Genomic DNA, 17,623 nt, shown 5'->3' with positions numbered 1-17,623 from the left:
ACATAAATTATGTCAGTCTTAATGTCAGTCAGAAGTCCTAGAAATAGCTATTGATTAAGCTGGAGATATAGATTATATAATGCACAAGCTGGGGAATGTTTAAACTTAATTAAAACAATCCAACGTTAACAGTAACAAAATATTTCAGGGCAATAATAATATGGACAAACTTTATCTCAAAATTTTACTTACAACAAAGCTTCTTCATAAGCGACATTTGCAGCTTGTTTCCCATTTACCAACAAATAAAGATTTTGACGTGATCCCACCCTAGAACATCCTACATTTTATTGACCATGAGAAAAGCATGGTTGTTTGAGAAACAGTCCAGTAATTTTCATACTTTGACCATGAACAGTTTTAGAGCAAAGAATATTCAAGATTATCTAATGCTTCAACCTACCAAAAATTGAAACTGTCTCAACAGCCTGGGAGTAATTAATCAACTAGGTTAAGTTCAAATTTAACCCCATTAGGACATTTACAATAGTTTATAGTGTTTATGTATAAATTTTGATTGAGGTTGGCCCAATAGGCTTGAAGGAGTTAGGGTGCAAATAAATACACTTTTCTTTTTTATATACATAGATTATATTTATTATCATTGCTATAGTAGAAGTGAGGTCTCTTGTTAAATTTATATTTAAATAGATATTTTTAATCCAAGCAAAAGATTTAGGCCCACATCTAAAATAAAGCATAACATGTCCATACCAGACTCAATTTGATATTTATAGTTGTGACTGCTAAGATACAAACTTAGTGCTATTTACACAAGACTATGAAACTTTAGGTTTCTGTCATGTCTTAGTTTTTGCAGAAAAAGCCCAAAACAATACTTAGCAGGAAATGGAAGCTTAAAAGTTTTTTAAGGTACATTTTTTCAGCACCCAAACACCTCTTGTGGCACCTAAAATTTTTATGCCATGTGGCATTTAAAAAAAAAAAAGTTCATTTTGTACCCTTCTTCTGAAACTACAAAAAAATTAGTTTAAAACATTTATTCATTGCACTTAAGACATACTGTTAAAAACCAAATGGATTGTAAACATTACTTTTACCTGCAAAGTATGGATCATTCGTAAAGTATGGAACATTATCATTGATATCTGCAACAATAACTTGTATCCAAGCAAGGGTTAAATCCTCTTCACGATAGCTTCTGTCTACAGGAGATAAGCCATTCTGTTGCGACTGCTGGAAAAATTCAAGACATTGTATACCTTTATACTCTTTGTAGTAAATATTTATTAATTTATATACAAATGCAATTAATTTAATAATAGATTAATCCTTACTATTGTGATAAGTCTTGCTTAGTAGAATAATGGGTTGTAGGTAAACTAATCCCACATAACAGAAAATTCAAAGACTGGCTAGAGAGACTGTTCATGTGACTGTTTTTTTCACAGTAAAGCTACTTCAGGTTATATGCTGTATCCATTGAGAGGAATCAAACCCCTAAATGTAGCATTGTAAATTCACAGATTTACAACCATCACACCAGTAGACATTTATGCGAGAAAAGGTGCATAAGAGAAGAAACAAACACGTTTGACAAACACAATGAAGTACGGTACATTTTGAGCTTCACATACAATTATATATTTATATATGACTTCCAGACTGAGATGATGAAAATAAGTAAAAGTGAATGAATTTGATATTAACATACAACTAAAGTAAAAAGTACACAACGAACAATGGAAATATAGTGAAATAAAAGATTAAACTTCTGATCTTCTCAGCTCAGAGATACATCATCTTCCTTGAAAGTTGGAATGAATCTTCCCAAAAGTGTGAAAACTGCATATACAATACTAGACAAAGTGTTTGGCCAAGAGAACACTTTGTCATTCTTCCCATTTTATGAGACTAAGTTGTCCATGCCATTACAACAGAATGCAAGTTTCAACTTTGTGGTAATGCTTTACTGAGCCAGGATGAGAATAAGTAATTTTTAGAATACCTGAATACTTTTACCAAGGGCATGTCATAAGAATTCTGCTTGAATGAGCATACTAATAAAATTTAGGGTCTGAAATAACTGTCATGGTACCTCTTGCAATGTCGTAACTACATAGAAAAATGCTAGCATATGGTAGAAGAAATTAATTTTACAGTACTTCATGAAACAAAGCTTCATAAAAACAGTGTTTAACAATATAGGTTACATTTTGTTGTCATGCCACAGCCCAAAAAGCATAGAAAACTGTCAGTGGAGCAGAGAGTTCACATAAAAGCTTTACATGATGCTGGTTGGACTCTGATAAATTGTGGAAGACTTTAAATGCTCTCTAAATACTGTCAAGTACATCCTAGATCATGAGACCAAAACAGGTGAATTTGAAAATGGGAAAGGAAAAGGCAAAACATCTAAACTCAATGATACTGATGTTAAGTATTTTTTATACAGACTTTGGGAAGGAAGGAATGAAGAATGCTACTAATCTCAGGCACGAGATAAATGACTGTGTACCAAATGACAGAAAAGGGTCCAGATAGACAGTATCAAGACGACTCAATGAAAAGGGAATATTTGGTTGGGTAGCACTATAAAAAAAAAGACAAAAAACATTTTTTTCAAACTATTGTCAAGAGACTGAAATTTGCTAAAAATACAAAACTGGACTGTAGGTGATTGGAAAAGGGTATTAAGACAGGATGAAATATTTGGTTCAAAGTTTAGGGTTTTACATCTGGAAGGCAAAAGGTGAAAGATACCTCAATACATATCATCTACAGTGAAGCATGGGAGAGACAGCAGTGTGATGGTTTGGGGATGTTTTTCTACTGAAGCAATAGGAGGCATACCCAAAAATAGATGGAATAATGGATCAGAGCAACTACCATTAGATACTGATCCATCATGGTACACCCAGTTATTGAGTATTATTGGTAAAAGATTCTACTACCAAAAAGACAATAACTCTGAACACTCATCCAACCTGTGCAGAAATTATCTAGCTAAGAGAGAAGCTACTGGAGTCATTCATATGATCCTGATCTCAATCCAATTGAGCAGATCTGGGATTTGATAGGTTTAAAACTTGGTAAATCAAAAGTTACTTCCAATGAAATTTAATGGGAGTGCAGAGACATTTATAGTAAAATCCCAAAGGACACTTTGATTAAGTATGTTGCAACAATGCCTAGAAGACTGTCTACATTTATTACAGTAAAAGGGAGACATACAATATTAACTGTTTGCTGCACTTAAGCACTTCCATCAAGTGTCTGCTGTATTAAGTATGAAAATTATTCAGTTTTGATGGTTCACTTGCAACTTACCTTTCACTGCTTTTGAAAATATATATTAAATATACAGTCTAATTTATTGCATTAATTTGAAAGGGCCTTTATTAAAGACTAAATGTTTTATACTGTTTTAACTCCAGGTATCAAACTTTTCATTACACTGCTTACAATGGGCCTTTACCAGAGGGTGGCATTTCTGCAGATTTACTCGGTTATCTCGAATTATCATTATAATACATGGAAGGCATCTTTACAAAGAGTTAAGTATGCTGCATTAAAATCCAGTTATGCTCTATCTGATAATCATGCACTTGAGAATAGCCACACAGCATATTTTCTATTGCAAAAGGCTCAGACTAATGTCTAAAACACACCAATCCTGCTTGCAATCATTCCATAATCCGTCTCCACACCCATAACAACAGTGTTTGCACAGAAACCTACTAATGCTGTGCGAAGCAACTTTATTAATATGTATTTGTATGGAAAAGCAAGAATACTTGTCACAATCTCTATCTGCTCGAGATATGTAACTGTGGAACAGGATAAATAACTCAAATACTATTTTGGTGTACCAATACCCTGATAGCCTCATCTATATAAAAATTCAGTGTTTCTGTGTGGTATAAAGGATCCAGAAAACTGACTTGATACTAAGAAGAGTGCACCTTGATCTTTTTACTCACTCTCCTGATCCCTAGCTTGCTCCTGACACAGTAACTATGATCATAACTCCCTTTGAAAATATTTTGCAACACTGAAACTTTTTTCACCACTGACCAAGAAAAAAATGGTAAAAAGACTTGTTACAATTATCAATATACGTATACATTTTGATGGGTACTAACCTGCATTGCAATTTTTACCTAACTACATACATACAATTTTCTACAGTTTGTTTTCCTTTCTTGGTTGTGTCATGGAAGCAACTTGTGTTCATACGGCTTGTGTTATCTTATAGGTGGAAATCAATTATTTTATGTAGTTTCCTGATACACATTTATGACTATTTCAATGGATCTTTGCATTCTTGTTTTCTCACCTGTTAAAAAATGCTGCACTTTGTTTACCACAAATAGAGCACAACTTTTTTTTTCTTTCAAATTCATTAAAATCAAAGGGATATCCTATTCTCTGAAAAGCTATAATCCTTCACCTAAACACATCTTTATGATCTTAGTTTATGAATATTTTTCATCACAAAGGATTGATCCAGATTCTTTACAAAAGCAATCAATTTTTGTAGGCAGCACATACTTAAAAAAACCCAAAAAACTAAACAATATTAAAATGTAGATCTGATACATTCAATTTCACCATGACTTTATAATTAGCTGTGGTTTTCCATTATTTACAGATATGCATATTCAAAATATTTTAATATAACATACTTAACCTTGTAAATGATAAAGCAATAAGTTCACAATTTTCTTCAACTATGATGAAACTTGTCATTACACAAATTGCAAGGAACCCTTATCACATAGTGATGTTTCAACTATCTCTACTTCAGCTGTCATCAGAAAGTAGAAACTAATAAGGGCAAGGTTTTATCCGTCTTCAATTCAGATGTCATTAAAGTTACCACTACATAAATTAGCAGTGTTCCTTATTATATAGCAACATGTCATTCTACTTCAGGAATCACAAACAGTCTTTAGACTGACCCTTAGTAAGTAGTGGTATTTTCAGACTTGAGTATAAAAAATGAGGTAGAGGCCTTCTTCAAATATATGCTTTACATATTAACTCGTACCATGTTATAACTATCCAATATCAAGGAAAAATGTCTGCCTGTATGTCTATAGATGAATCGCCTTCTAAACAAGTTGACCAATCCACTTCAAACTTAATATGTCCAATTAGCAGCCCAAAAGCAAACCACATTCTTACGAAGCTTTCCAATAGCTATTGTAAATAGTTGAGTTAATATAAAATTCGCACTACAAAAAAATTCTACAAGTCAATGATTGTAAATAAAATCTTCAGCATTTGGGTTTATTTCCCTATGATGACAAAAATATATAGCAAGAACGTAGAAAATAAAGATACTGCTGTGCTTAAGTTTCCAGCTCTTTTTGGATCCACACACTTTAATTTCCAGTTTAGACTAAGGTTAGAATAAGTGAATTCCAAAAAGCATTATCCAATATCAAATTTACAATTCTTTTAAGAATTTAGACAGCTAAATTTGTCAATGTAGCTTTTGTCACAATTTCTCATCATTGTCAGAATTTTTTTTTTAAATTTATAATTTAAATATCCTAAAAATATTTCAAAACCCATTTCACAGTAGAGTTAAGATTTCTACTGCTTGATGTTGGTACATTTAATGTATTAAATGTAATAATAATCTTCACTTTTGCTTCTACAGGAAGCACTACATTAAATGTACGAAGTTCAAGCAGTAGAAACCTTAACCACAACTCTACTGTGAAATGGGTTGCTTTGAACAAGAAATGATGGAACTGTTTTGCTATTACTACCAAGTTTGACTCAACTACACCTCACTTCAATACATTTCTGTCATCTTACAATAAATTCCTTTGAGAATAATTGTTACTTAAAATCCTTGCAGACACTTTTGCTCATTTTTAGGAAATTTGTTACAATATATTTCTACCTTCTCATTTACTTTTCAGATGCAAAAATTCCATTCTGAGAACTTACAAGAAAGAACAATTCTAGCCTGATATATTAAAAGATGCCACCAAGAGAGAGAGAAAAAGTACAGGAAAAATGCTCTGATTATATTATCCTTCTACTAAATTTAAGGTTTTCTTATTATTACAGCTATTGAAAGGGCAGAGCTAGGTATGAAATACGCTGCCTAAAAATGAGTCAAATTGCACACATACTTTACTTTTTACCCTCAAGGATTTTTAAAGATTGGATAATTCACTAACAATTTCCAGTGAATACACTTTCATTGAACAACTTATCCATTTTTGAACAGAAACTTGATATTTAAATCTTGTTTAAAAATTTGGCAAATAGTGTCAAATGTAAAGTTTCTAAAATATATATAAAAAATTTTACAGATCTTCAAGATATTATAAATTAAATAAAATTTGTAGAAATCTACAATTTCAAATATTTTATAATCTGTATTAAATATGAAAAACACATATGTATGAACTTACTTTAAGAATGGTGTAGTCTGGATTGCTTGTCACTTTGACAATTAACTCAAAATCTGTTTTATTTTCTCGGTCAAATGATACATTGCTACGAATCACTCCATGCAATTTGTCAATGGTGAAAAAACCATTATAGTTCCCATCTATAAAAACAAACATTTAATTTTAAAACAAAACTTAAACAAAAGGGTTAAATAACAACTGAAGCATCTTTATTTGCTTTCAAGTCTCTGTCATATGACTATAATCCAAAAACTGTAACGTCAAGGTTTGTGCTAAGATGTCAGTCTTCTATGAAGTTAGATGATCTAAACAGACAACTGATAATCTCTACAATACAAAAGTTCCTATCAAACTTACAATTGCACCATAACTGACAGCTGACACACCAAATAACTTATTTAAATATATCTGATGTATACAATTACTTTAAACCAAATTTCATTATGAAAATAATGATGCATACATATATTTTGATATATAACTTAAAAATAATCTATTATTTTTCAGAGTTTAAATTTTTCACCCAATTAATAGTTTATGCAAAAAAATAAAAAAAATATGTAATGTATGATATATATGAAAATATAAAACTGGTTAAGTTGGTGGATAGAAAAAAGAAATAGTTCATTAACAGCTCTTTGTTCAAACAGTTTATGGTCAAAGCCTGTAGACAGAGAAGCTTTTTTACATTTCACAACTTTAACTCTGGCTTGCACACACACAGATATATATTTGTTTAAAATGTCAGTTTTGTCAGACATGATATACTGGTAGGCTAAAACGCTAGTTATACTGATGTACCAATTATCGTTGTTACAATTCTCTTGAACAGTCCAGTTTCATTTAAGGACTTAAGTAACTTATTCAGCTTGAAGTGGGCATAGTTAAGAATAAGAGATGATATTTTTATTGAGGATCTAAAATCTGCTTTTAATAACACATAAGAAGTGAAGGAACTTCTTCACAAGTTAAAGATTTAATTCTTTTAATTAGACAAGATGTAATAATTTTTTGTAACTGATCATGTAACTGGAGAGCTTAAAACAAAGATTTTGTAATATATATTGTCAAATCTCAAAAGTTCACACTTCAAAAGTTTTAGAAGATCACATAACAGCTAGCTTTTCCTTTAGGAATATGATATATGTAGGGTTTTGGTTATTATGACAGTGACTAATTTAGTTATAATTATGAATGAACTTTTGTATTATTTTTTAAATATTATTACAAAACTTTTTTTTTAATTTCTGAAGAAACTTCATACAACAACTTATGGTTGTAATTGCATATTACATACCATATCCAGTGTATAATAAAAACAAAAACAAACCTATGATATAGTAATATATATGAGCGTTATCTCCAACATCAGCATCGGTGGCATGCAACTGTCCTACTGGTGTGCCTAGAGGAGCATTTTCATTTATGTTGAAAACATATGGGTTGGTGCTCTGAAATAAAGAAATATTTTGCTGATTTACTCTTCACTCATATACTCTATCATTAAAATAAATTTACAACATTTAATAAAACAACATTTGACTATTTTAATAAAAACCACAAGTTCAGTCTTTAGAGTACCTGTGTTCGAGTAAATTGAGGAATGTTGTCATCCACATCTTTCAAAACAATTGTTAAAAACTGAAGAGTTTCAAATGGCATTGGTGATCCATGATCTTTTGCTGCTAATACAAGCTGTAAAGTAAAATGAAAATTATGTAAGAAACTATAACTGACAAAATAAAAATATCAAACATGAACAATTAATAAATGTGAATTTTGTAAAAATAGCTTCTTTTAAAATTAGTGCAACATTCTGTAGCACCTGTTATGTGAAATTCTGTTTTACTATGATCTTCAGATGTTTAGTTGATAATTACTACATGACTTGCAGTTTAAAAGCAGGTTAGTTTTTACAGTTACATTGCTCATTAGTTACAGTAATCACCTTAAATTTACTGCATCATTTACTTTTTTTTTTACCATTATGCTATTCACCAATCAAAATGATTTATTCCCATTATATTAATAATGTGTAGGCATGAGACAAATATTTGATGAGATTAGATACAGTACTATCAGATGAAATTTGGTCTTAGATATTAATCTTGCAATGAATTAGCTTATTAGACAATATTTCCATGAAAGGATTATTTTGCAATTGCATAAATTACGACACAATATTACTTTCTCATGGATCATAGAGAGCAGTATTTTCTACAAGCTTATAAACAAACATACTCAAATTTACCATGATATTAAAGGTAAGAAAAATTGTCTCAGATTGCCAAGCACCACATTTCCTTTAAGAATCTGAAATATCTGAACTATACATTGTCAATGTAAATCTTTATTTAAAAAAGATGAGTAGCTAGTTTAATACCTTACTGTAATGAAACTGTAGTTTATATTAATGGCATTTTTAATGTGTATGTGGACATTTACTGTCTCTTTTTGAAATATTTAACTCCAATCAAATATCAGGAGCCAGATATTTGAAACCAAATATATGACCAAAATGATTATTTGTCCAATCATTACTATTGTTATCACTTAATAGTTAAACAATCCATTTATCATATATTGTTATACCATATTGGTTCATGTTGCTATTTAATCTTTTATAGACTAAACAAATTGTCACTTTATAGCTGTTATATCTGTCATAATTTAAGATCATCAGCTAGAAATATTTAATTATAACTACAATGTAATTAACCTCATATTTAGGTTTCTTCTCTCTATCCAAAATCTTCTTGGTTTTAAGCTCTCCAGTTACATGATCAATAAAAAACTCTTCTGTCTCTTCAACATTTTTATCTCCAAGCTTGAGCCAATAGGATATACGTCCATTCTCTTCTTTATCAGTATCCACAGCCTTCACTGTCATCACGAGGTAGTCTGATATACTCTGGTTCTGAAAGAATGGAAGCAAGATTTAGAATTAAGATTCTAAAATTCCTACAGTAATTATATACATAAATAAATATCTGGGAATTAAGTTATCCTAATGTTTTTCTGATTTCGAGTGTTTGGATCTTGCTAAGTCAGGCAGGGTAAAGCAGCTTAGAATCCCTGTTGACACAAAACAAGACTACATACAATTTTTTGAAAGACAATAACATATAATATACACTTTCCGTAGCTTAAATAAATGTCTAATTGAATGTTAAGGAAAAAAAAATAGAAAAGTAATACTGTGTTTTGTGTTACACTGTAGACTACATTCTTGAGTAGTCTTGTCACAAATTAGTTGTATCTTTCTGCTTTGATAAAGTAATGTTACAAGAACTGTTACATCTTCTTTCATTTGTTTCTAGGAGAGGAGATTATTTTTTAAGAAGGAAAGTTTGTGTAGATGGAAAGGCATAATGTAGAATAACAAGAGGGCTATTACTAAACAGGAAAGGACTGAAGTTTAGCAAAAATAGCTGAAACTATGTAAACAGTTGCTTTGTACATGAAAGATTCCAATTACAAGATAAAGAATTATAAACATGTTTCTAAATGTTTGATCAGTTGCAAAAGGTTTTCCAATAGCATTTTAATAAACCAAGAAAATGAAACATTTTTTATATATTATTTAATAATCCAGGTCTTTCTTCTATTTTCATAACCAACGTTTTTTTTTGTTTTTTTTATGTTGAACATAACCCATATATTTGTTTTAGATAATATTTCAACATTTATACTTAGACACAGATTTCAAATATTAACACAAATTATTTTACCAGTATTAAATAAGTTTAATCAGCATGTTTACATTTTCCATCACCATCCATCCCTCTGATAATACATATTTACACAGTTTACTTTTGTCAGTATTAACTAACTTCACCAGCACTGCTTATAATTAAACAAAAGATCCACAAACTGACAGATTTATGATAACTGACCTCTGGGATTTCAACAGTGGCATTCAGTGAAGCAGGAACAAGAAACCTAGGTTTGTCCTGATTGACCTCAACAATTTCAATGGTTACTGTTGTCTCATCATAGTTTGTACCACGACCATTCTGGTCTCGAGCCTGCACTCTAAGAAGGTAGTTTTTTAGAGTCTCTTCAAATGGTTGAGCAGGGTAGATTGAACCTTTTTCTTCATTTATAGCAAATTGTCCTAACAAAGTTTGCAAACAGTAATTTATATAAATACTTTATTTTTATCACAATAATTGGTAAATATTTAAAGTTGTTACTTATTAAAAATGTATAGTTACATGTTTTTACAAAAACTAAGTTTGGATTCATATAGATATTACTCAGTTTTTCACAAAATGTTTGAAGGTTAACAGCTTTACTTATGTCTGTTAATATTACTGTAAAACTACTTTTCTTTCACATTCATATGTTTCTTTGTTTCAAATAGCTGTTTAATTCACTACTGTAGTAATCAAATGTTAAAATAACTGATCCTCTTAAAAAAAAATTTCGTCATCACTAACAGGGTACTTATGTTGGGAAAACACCAGCACAGAACATTCATAACTTGTAAAGTGAATTCAGCAAAAACTGTTTATCAGTAAATATTAATTTGCATTTGAAAAATAAACTTATAATTTGGAAATATAATCACGAAATACCATTTTCATTTCCAGCAACAATAGTGTACGAGACCTCAGCATTATGGCCTTCATCTTTGTCAAGAGCAGTGACCTGAATGATGGGACTTGGGTGGTCCAGAGGAATATTGGTTACAATGGAAGCTCTATAGTTTCTTTGTGTGAAAACTGGTGGATTATCATTTACATCTTTGAGTGAAATGTAAATCTGAAAGAAATTGATGTTGATACTCAATTTAAGTTCTTTTATAAATACAAGCAACTTAAGTCATGATATATTTTCACATACACAAAAAATGAGTAAACACACACATTAGAGAAGGAAGAATTTATTATAAAGAGAGGTCAATGAAGCAAACAAATATTATTCAAAAATAAATACAACTGAGTAATGGTTATTATTAACTGCAGATTTTAAATCAAGTATTAACCAATTAAGTCATCTTTGTGTGCGTGTTTAAAATTATTAGCGTTTAACTAATAAGTTGGAGTTTCAGAAACAAAGATCAAACATTCTATAACAAAAACTTCTTTTCACTACCAAAAACAATTACCAAATCACTTATGCATTTATTAGCACTACAATTTGACTCCCACCAAAATGCTTCTACTCACGGGAACAGAGATAGAACGGTAACTATTCAAGTCATGCCCTTGGTCTGTGGCCTGAACTTGTAATGTAATCATAGGAGTTTCTTCTCTATCTAACATGGCAGCAGCTGCTACTCTAATAACCCCCTAATACAAAAAATATGAATAAATTATGCAACAATTGAGTAAAAGAGATCATTACTCACCTGCAACTTGCTACTTGGCAAATAATAAGAATTTCTATATACTTAAAAGCTATCCTACAACACATTTAAATTTACACAAAATATATCCCACTACTAATAACTATTTTAAATAACTCATTCATAACTATATGCTTAAAAGCTATCCTACAACACATTTAAATTTACACAAAATATATCCCACTACTAATAACCATTTTAAATAACTCATTCATAACTATATGCTTAAAAGCTATCCTACAACACATTTAAATTTACACAAAATATATCCCACTACTAATAACCATTTTAAATAACTCATTCATAACTATATGCTTAAAAGCTATCCTACAACACATTTAAATTTACACAAAATATATCCCACTACTAATAACCATTTTAAATAACTCATTCATAACTATATGCTTAAAAGCTATCCTACAACACATTTAAATTTACACAAAATATATCCCACTACTAATAACCATTTTAAATAACTCATTCATAACTATGTATTTGATATGTTTAAAACAATACAAACTTGGTTGTCCACTGTGAAATCTGAGCTGCGTTCTCCAATCAAGGAATATTGAATTTTTCCAAAATCTCCAGCATCTGCATCAGTAGCATTAATGGTTATAACAAAGGTTCCTTCTGCAGCATTTTCTTTCAGTTCAGCCTTATAACTTTGCTTCAGACAAAACAAGAGCAAGAAATCAAATAAATTTAAATCTCTGTCCCAGTTAAACATATACGAGAGTTAGCACATACAAGTATGAAAAGTACCCAAAGTTTATTTGATAAAATCATACATCAATAAGTAATAAAAGACATTACTGCTGCTGCTATCACACAAAAAAAACTAACTGGTAGCCAGTAACAATATATTAAATGTTTTCCAATATTCAATGTAAAAAAACAAACTGATAAGTTTTTAAATACTTTTCTCTTGACTGAATATCAATATATGGGCTTTAAGTAACTTTACAAGTCAAAATTTAAAAACAAAGAAATAAGTTTTTTTGGATGTTTTATCAAAGTAGTTTAGATTCCTAGCAATCAAACTTCACTAATTTTAGGTTATATAACATGAAACTTGATGTGCATAAGTATTCTCAGACAATAAAGAAATCTTGTATTCCTGTTGAAACACTTATTTCATAAGAAACCTTTTTTTTTTAATCAGTCTAGTAATAATTCTGCTAAATAATACATTGAGTTTGTAATAGAAATATTTCATTAGAGAAAAATAGAATCTTACTTGTGAAAAAATAGGGTCATTATCATTGATATTCACAACGTCAGCTGTAACCTTAGCAACAGATGACAACTGAGGAACTCCTGTGTCATAAGCTATTATACTAAATACAAACTGTTGTACTTGCTCAAAATCAACTCTTTTCTTGATAGTTAGAATACCTAAAATAGCAAGGATAGATTGTGAAAACCCACTAATATGAGCTAGAATTCACTTTATTGATATCTTGTATAGAAAATAAAAATTATTTTAAGTGAAAACCTCACAGTTTATACTTATATTTCCAATTTCTTAAAAATGCATATCTGTACCATAAAAAAGTTTATTCTTTTAAACAAAGAATATTTTTCAGCAAAATTATTTTTAACAGTCCTGAAAAAGGACAAGCTTGAAATGTACATGTTTAACCTTAAAAATGGAAACTTAAGAATAATTTTGTTAAAAACAAGAATTTTAGCTAACCATTTTCATCTAAACAAAGCTTGTATAAACTTTTTTAAAAAAAATTGGGAACTTTTACAGACTTTAGAGACCAATTATGATTCCACAAAATTTTATTGACCTTAGACAATAAGAAGTACAAATGAATTAATAACAACAATAACTTTACAATGTACCTGAACTATTGTCAAGAGCAAAATGATCATTATCAGACTTCAGTTCGTAACGAGCAATATTAGAATCTGGATCAGATGCTACAAAAGTTGCAACAACACTTCCAACAGGTTGCTCTTCCATTACTTTTATAGTTATTTCTGGATGTTCTGGTGTCCAAGGTCTTGCAAATGCCGGTGGAAAATCATTAAAATCTACAACAGTTATGACAAGGGTACCTGCAAAAAATGTAGACAAAAGCATTCTTTTCACCTACAAAATTTCAACTTTGTGAATTTCCATTCCATAAATTAAACTTATATAGTCCAGGAAATAATTTGCTTTTTTAAAAATCAAAAACAGATAACTAAACTTTTTCTCCTGTGTGACTTCAAAAATAAACTTTACCAAAAAGCTGAAAGATATGTCAGAGTTGCTACTTATTACTTTAAAGAAAATTGTATTTATTAATAATTATTATAATAATACAACCTCATGTGCATACATAAATAAATTTCCATAAATTCTGAAGGGAAGCTCTTACAAATTATCATACTTGAAATATCCACTTTTTTGTTTTTGTTTAACAGAAGTTTTCAAACATAACCGATTTGTATGAATATACAAGTAAATATCATTACTATGGATGTAATTTTCCAGTTCAGTCTGTTCAAATTTCTCATTGACTTTTGCCAGTATTTGGTGGGGTGATACTAACCACAGTTACAACTACTGCCATTGTTTTCTATAGTAACTGCTTCTCTGTTCAGTTTCATGACAAACTATTAGCCTGTTCAAGTTTTTTTTACTAACCTTTACCAGTCTGTGGTGGGGTAGCACTAATATCAGTTACAACTACTGTCAATGTTACTATAGCAACTGCTTCCCTGTTCAGTTTTCTAGCAACTTGTACATCTCCAGTTGCCTGCTCAACTTTAAAGATATCCTGTGAAAACACAGTTTAAATTATATTTTTTGCAACAAGGGATTTCCAACTCTGTATAAAAAAATCATTTATTTTCATATACATTCTATATAATCTCTATCTATATATATAGTAGCATTATAAAATTTGCATCTAACAGAGTTGGATATTTACTTACAAGCTAAGTGGACATTATATCTTAGGTTGTGAACTTTTAGGAACTTTTTTTTTATAAACAGAATATAGCATATGCTTAAAATAATGCAAATGTATTCAGATATGTTTTTCAAAAATGTATCAGAAATTGCTGCATTTTATTGAGTTAATGTTAAGAAACAACAGATTTCACTCTGACACTATTTAAACAATTTTGTTTTTTTAGTATCTGATATGGGTAGAATTAAAGCATAATGAAAGTAGGAAAACGAAAACAATAACATGAATGTAACCTTTTAATTGTGAGGATCCTATCTCACAAACCACAACTGATCATTCATTGTAGTATTATGGCTTTAATACACGTTTTAAAATCTTAATACAACAGTAAAGATATAATTTTCAGTCATTGTGGTTACACACATACAAACATTGATATCTAGGTTAAGTTGTATTGTGTGAGCTAAATGTTCCCAATCAATCAAGTCATTTTGTTCAGAGAAGGAAACCTACATAGAAGTGAAATGAAAAAAATGAAAGCACAAACTGGGATTTCTGACAGTTCATTTACAAGAGGATACTGATATAAACAGATAACTAGTTTTGGTAACAACATGCAGGAAGTGTATTTTCATCTCACATACTATTTCAGTTGAAACTCATGAGTAGAGAAGAAAGTGAATTGTTCACCATTTTCATTAAGTTTTAATAGTTGTTGATTTACCATATAGGAAAGAGTCATCCTTTAAATGTATTTACCATCTTTACTGAATCTAATAATACTTTACTAAGAGCTGTGAATAGACAGTTGTTCAATTCTTGTATAGAGAGTAGCTTTTTTTTTTCTTTAAACTAAGAGGTTTGAATAGTTGTTGACTTACCCTGTAGAAAGTGGCTGTTTCATCAACCTGTTTACCATCTTTATTGAGAGCTGTAATTGGTTCTATGACAGAGAATCTCAAAGACTCAGGACTGGTAGTATCTGGATCTTTAGCTTTAAGTCTGTAGAAAATTTCATTTACTTCTGCTCCTATACGAATAAATTGTATCAAGATGTATGCCATATAAAATGTCTTGGTAGAAGTGACATACAAAGTCTTATTTTGTTTGTCAACAAGTCAAGTTTTATCACCTGAGTGTACCAGATATATAGTACAATTATATACTACAACAGAGTATATCAACAAAGGATAAATAAATCTTTAAGGAAACAACTCAGACTTAAATTATAACAATGAACCCTTAAGAAAGGATAACACTATTGGGTTTGTGGCAAATATCGTTTGACGACTCTCATCTTAAGCTCCTCTAATGACATCTGACAGTAAACAGAAATTTGACATTAATGATGGATAGTTCTCAATAAACTAGAAAAGTTAAATCTCTCTTTCTTAAAAGTACTGCAAAGTCTCAACTTTTTGTTCCCATAAATACAACTATGACTAATAATAATAATTATTTTTTTTAATAAAACATGACAAAGCATCTCATGATTGGTTTAGATAAAATGACTTAGTTCTCTACATTATTCTAGAAATACCAATTGAAAAAAAGGTATATTAGTGAAAAGACCATGTATTCAAATTTGATCATCATATGGCCAATTAACTATTAACAAAGCAGTGAATCAATGTATTCTAGGAGAGAAATGCATACCTTCAGAGACCTGAGCTCTTTGAGTAGTTGGCGTGAAATAAGGATTTTTGTTATTACTGTTTAAGATCTGCACAGTTAAAGTTGTTGTTCCACTCCTACTAGGGCTTCCACTATCTATAGCCACAATCTACAAACATGTTACAAATCAAAATTGAATATCACTTGATGAAATGAACTTTGTAAAACAATACATACCAAAGAATTGTTTACTTAAGTTAATTATTTCATTCAAAAGAATGGAATTCTATAACAAACAAAAACAATAAGGAATATTCTGCTTTTATAATACAAAGGATACTTCAAATATGCATTATCGTAAAAACACATACACAAAATAAGTACTGAATCTATATAAACAAACAACGGTATGTGCGTTTGTTGTTGCATATATACATCTCTTCCTTATATATATTTCCACATTTTACTATGGATGGTTACAAATGAGTTTCACTTTACCCATCAAATGGACAGATTACAAGTGGTATAATATAAGTGTGACAACAAGAGAGTATTTTCTAGATGACTGAAATTTTTCATAAGATGTGTTAGAATAAAAACACCTTTTTCACAGTTAGGGCCACCTAAGTTCCAATGAAATGCCATTATTATAATAGGACCTGCTGTTAGTAATTTGGATCACTGCTGGACATTGACAACTACTTGTGACTGATACATCAGCCATAGAAATACACTCAGTTTTTTCTACTTACCTCCACAATGTATTTAGACCTTCGTTCATAATCAAGCTGAGCATTTGGTGCTACACTCACAATACCAGTGTCAGTACCAATCACAAAATCATCAAAACCTCCCTTCTGAATACGATAGGATAACTGTGCATTGGCTCCTGTATCCAAGTCTGTAGCTGCAACTTGTTCAACTGTTATTCCTGTGGTGTCAAACACAACCATATTACATTGAGACCTTTAACAGTGGATGCTAGAGAAAAGATTTAGTCCCAGAACATATTATAATAATTAACATTTTGAAAGTTTTTGTCACAGTGAAATGCAAGGCAGTACTTGATATTTTTCACTGAAGTCAAATATGATTCAAACTTAAATCTACATTGTAAAGAAACTGAAAGACAAATCAGGCAGTATTCTTTAATACAACTGTTTATTTCCTTGAAACACATTTTTAACATGTTGTTAAATTATTTAATAATTCTTAGATACAGAATAACCATTAACAGTTCAATAAAAAGTAAGATTTTGATAGGCTTTACATTGCTGCTTCACACAACATAATTCTTAGTCAAAAACATAATATTCTTGAATGGGCATAAAATTAAACCAATC

The 17,623-nt window shown here is 30.1% G+C and overlaps 1 protein-coding gene across 2 annotated transcripts in view; it reads right to left on the bottom strand.

Moving 5' to 3' along the window:
- The window catches only part of Cad87A (cadherin 87A), a 74,222-nt gene that overhangs the window by 21,745 nt on the left and 34,854 nt on the right, over positions 1–17,623 (bottom strand). Inside the window, exons 20-34 of one of the 2 annotated variants that reach the window (XM_076462049.1) lie at positions 17,033–17,211; positions 16,323–16,449; positions 15,548–15,696; positions 14,399–14,531; positions 13,609–13,824; positions 12,995–13,152; positions 12,275–12,424; positions 11,576–11,698; positions 10,982–11,168; positions 10,298–10,518; positions 9,121–9,318; positions 7,983–8,096; positions 7,732–7,852; positions 6,402–6,541; positions 1,062–1,194 (exon numbers count right to left, since the gene is read on the bottom strand). In XM_076462049.1, the coding sequence (XP_076318164.1) occupies positions 1,062–1,194; positions 6,402–6,541; positions 7,732–7,852; positions 7,983–8,096; positions 9,121–9,318; positions 10,298–10,518; positions 10,982–11,168; positions 11,576–11,698; positions 12,275–12,424; positions 12,995–13,152; positions 13,609–13,824; positions 14,399–14,531; positions 15,548–15,696; positions 16,323–16,449; positions 17,033–17,211 (2,349 nt within the window). Of the gene's footprint in view, positions 1–1,061; positions 1,198–6,401; positions 6,542–7,731; positions 7,853–7,982; positions 8,097–9,120; positions 9,319–10,297; positions 10,519–10,981; positions 11,169–11,575; positions 11,699–12,274; positions 12,425–12,994; positions 13,153–13,608; positions 13,825–14,398; positions 14,532–15,547; positions 15,697–16,322; positions 16,450–17,032; positions 17,212–17,623 lie in introns of both variants that reach the window. The other variant, XM_076462048.1, reaches the window with a different exon arrangement.

Source organism: Tachypleus tridentatus, chromosome 10, assembly GCF_004210375.1.
Source record: "Tachypleus tridentatus isolate NWPU-2018 chromosome 10, ASM421037v1, whole genome shotgun sequence".
Lineage (NCBI taxonomy): Eukaryota > Metazoa > Arthropoda > Merostomata > Xiphosura > Limulidae > Tachypleus > Tachypleus tridentatus.
The sequence above is the reverse complement of the archived record's forward strand: the minus strand, read 5'-3'. Positions and strand labels throughout refer to the sequence as shown.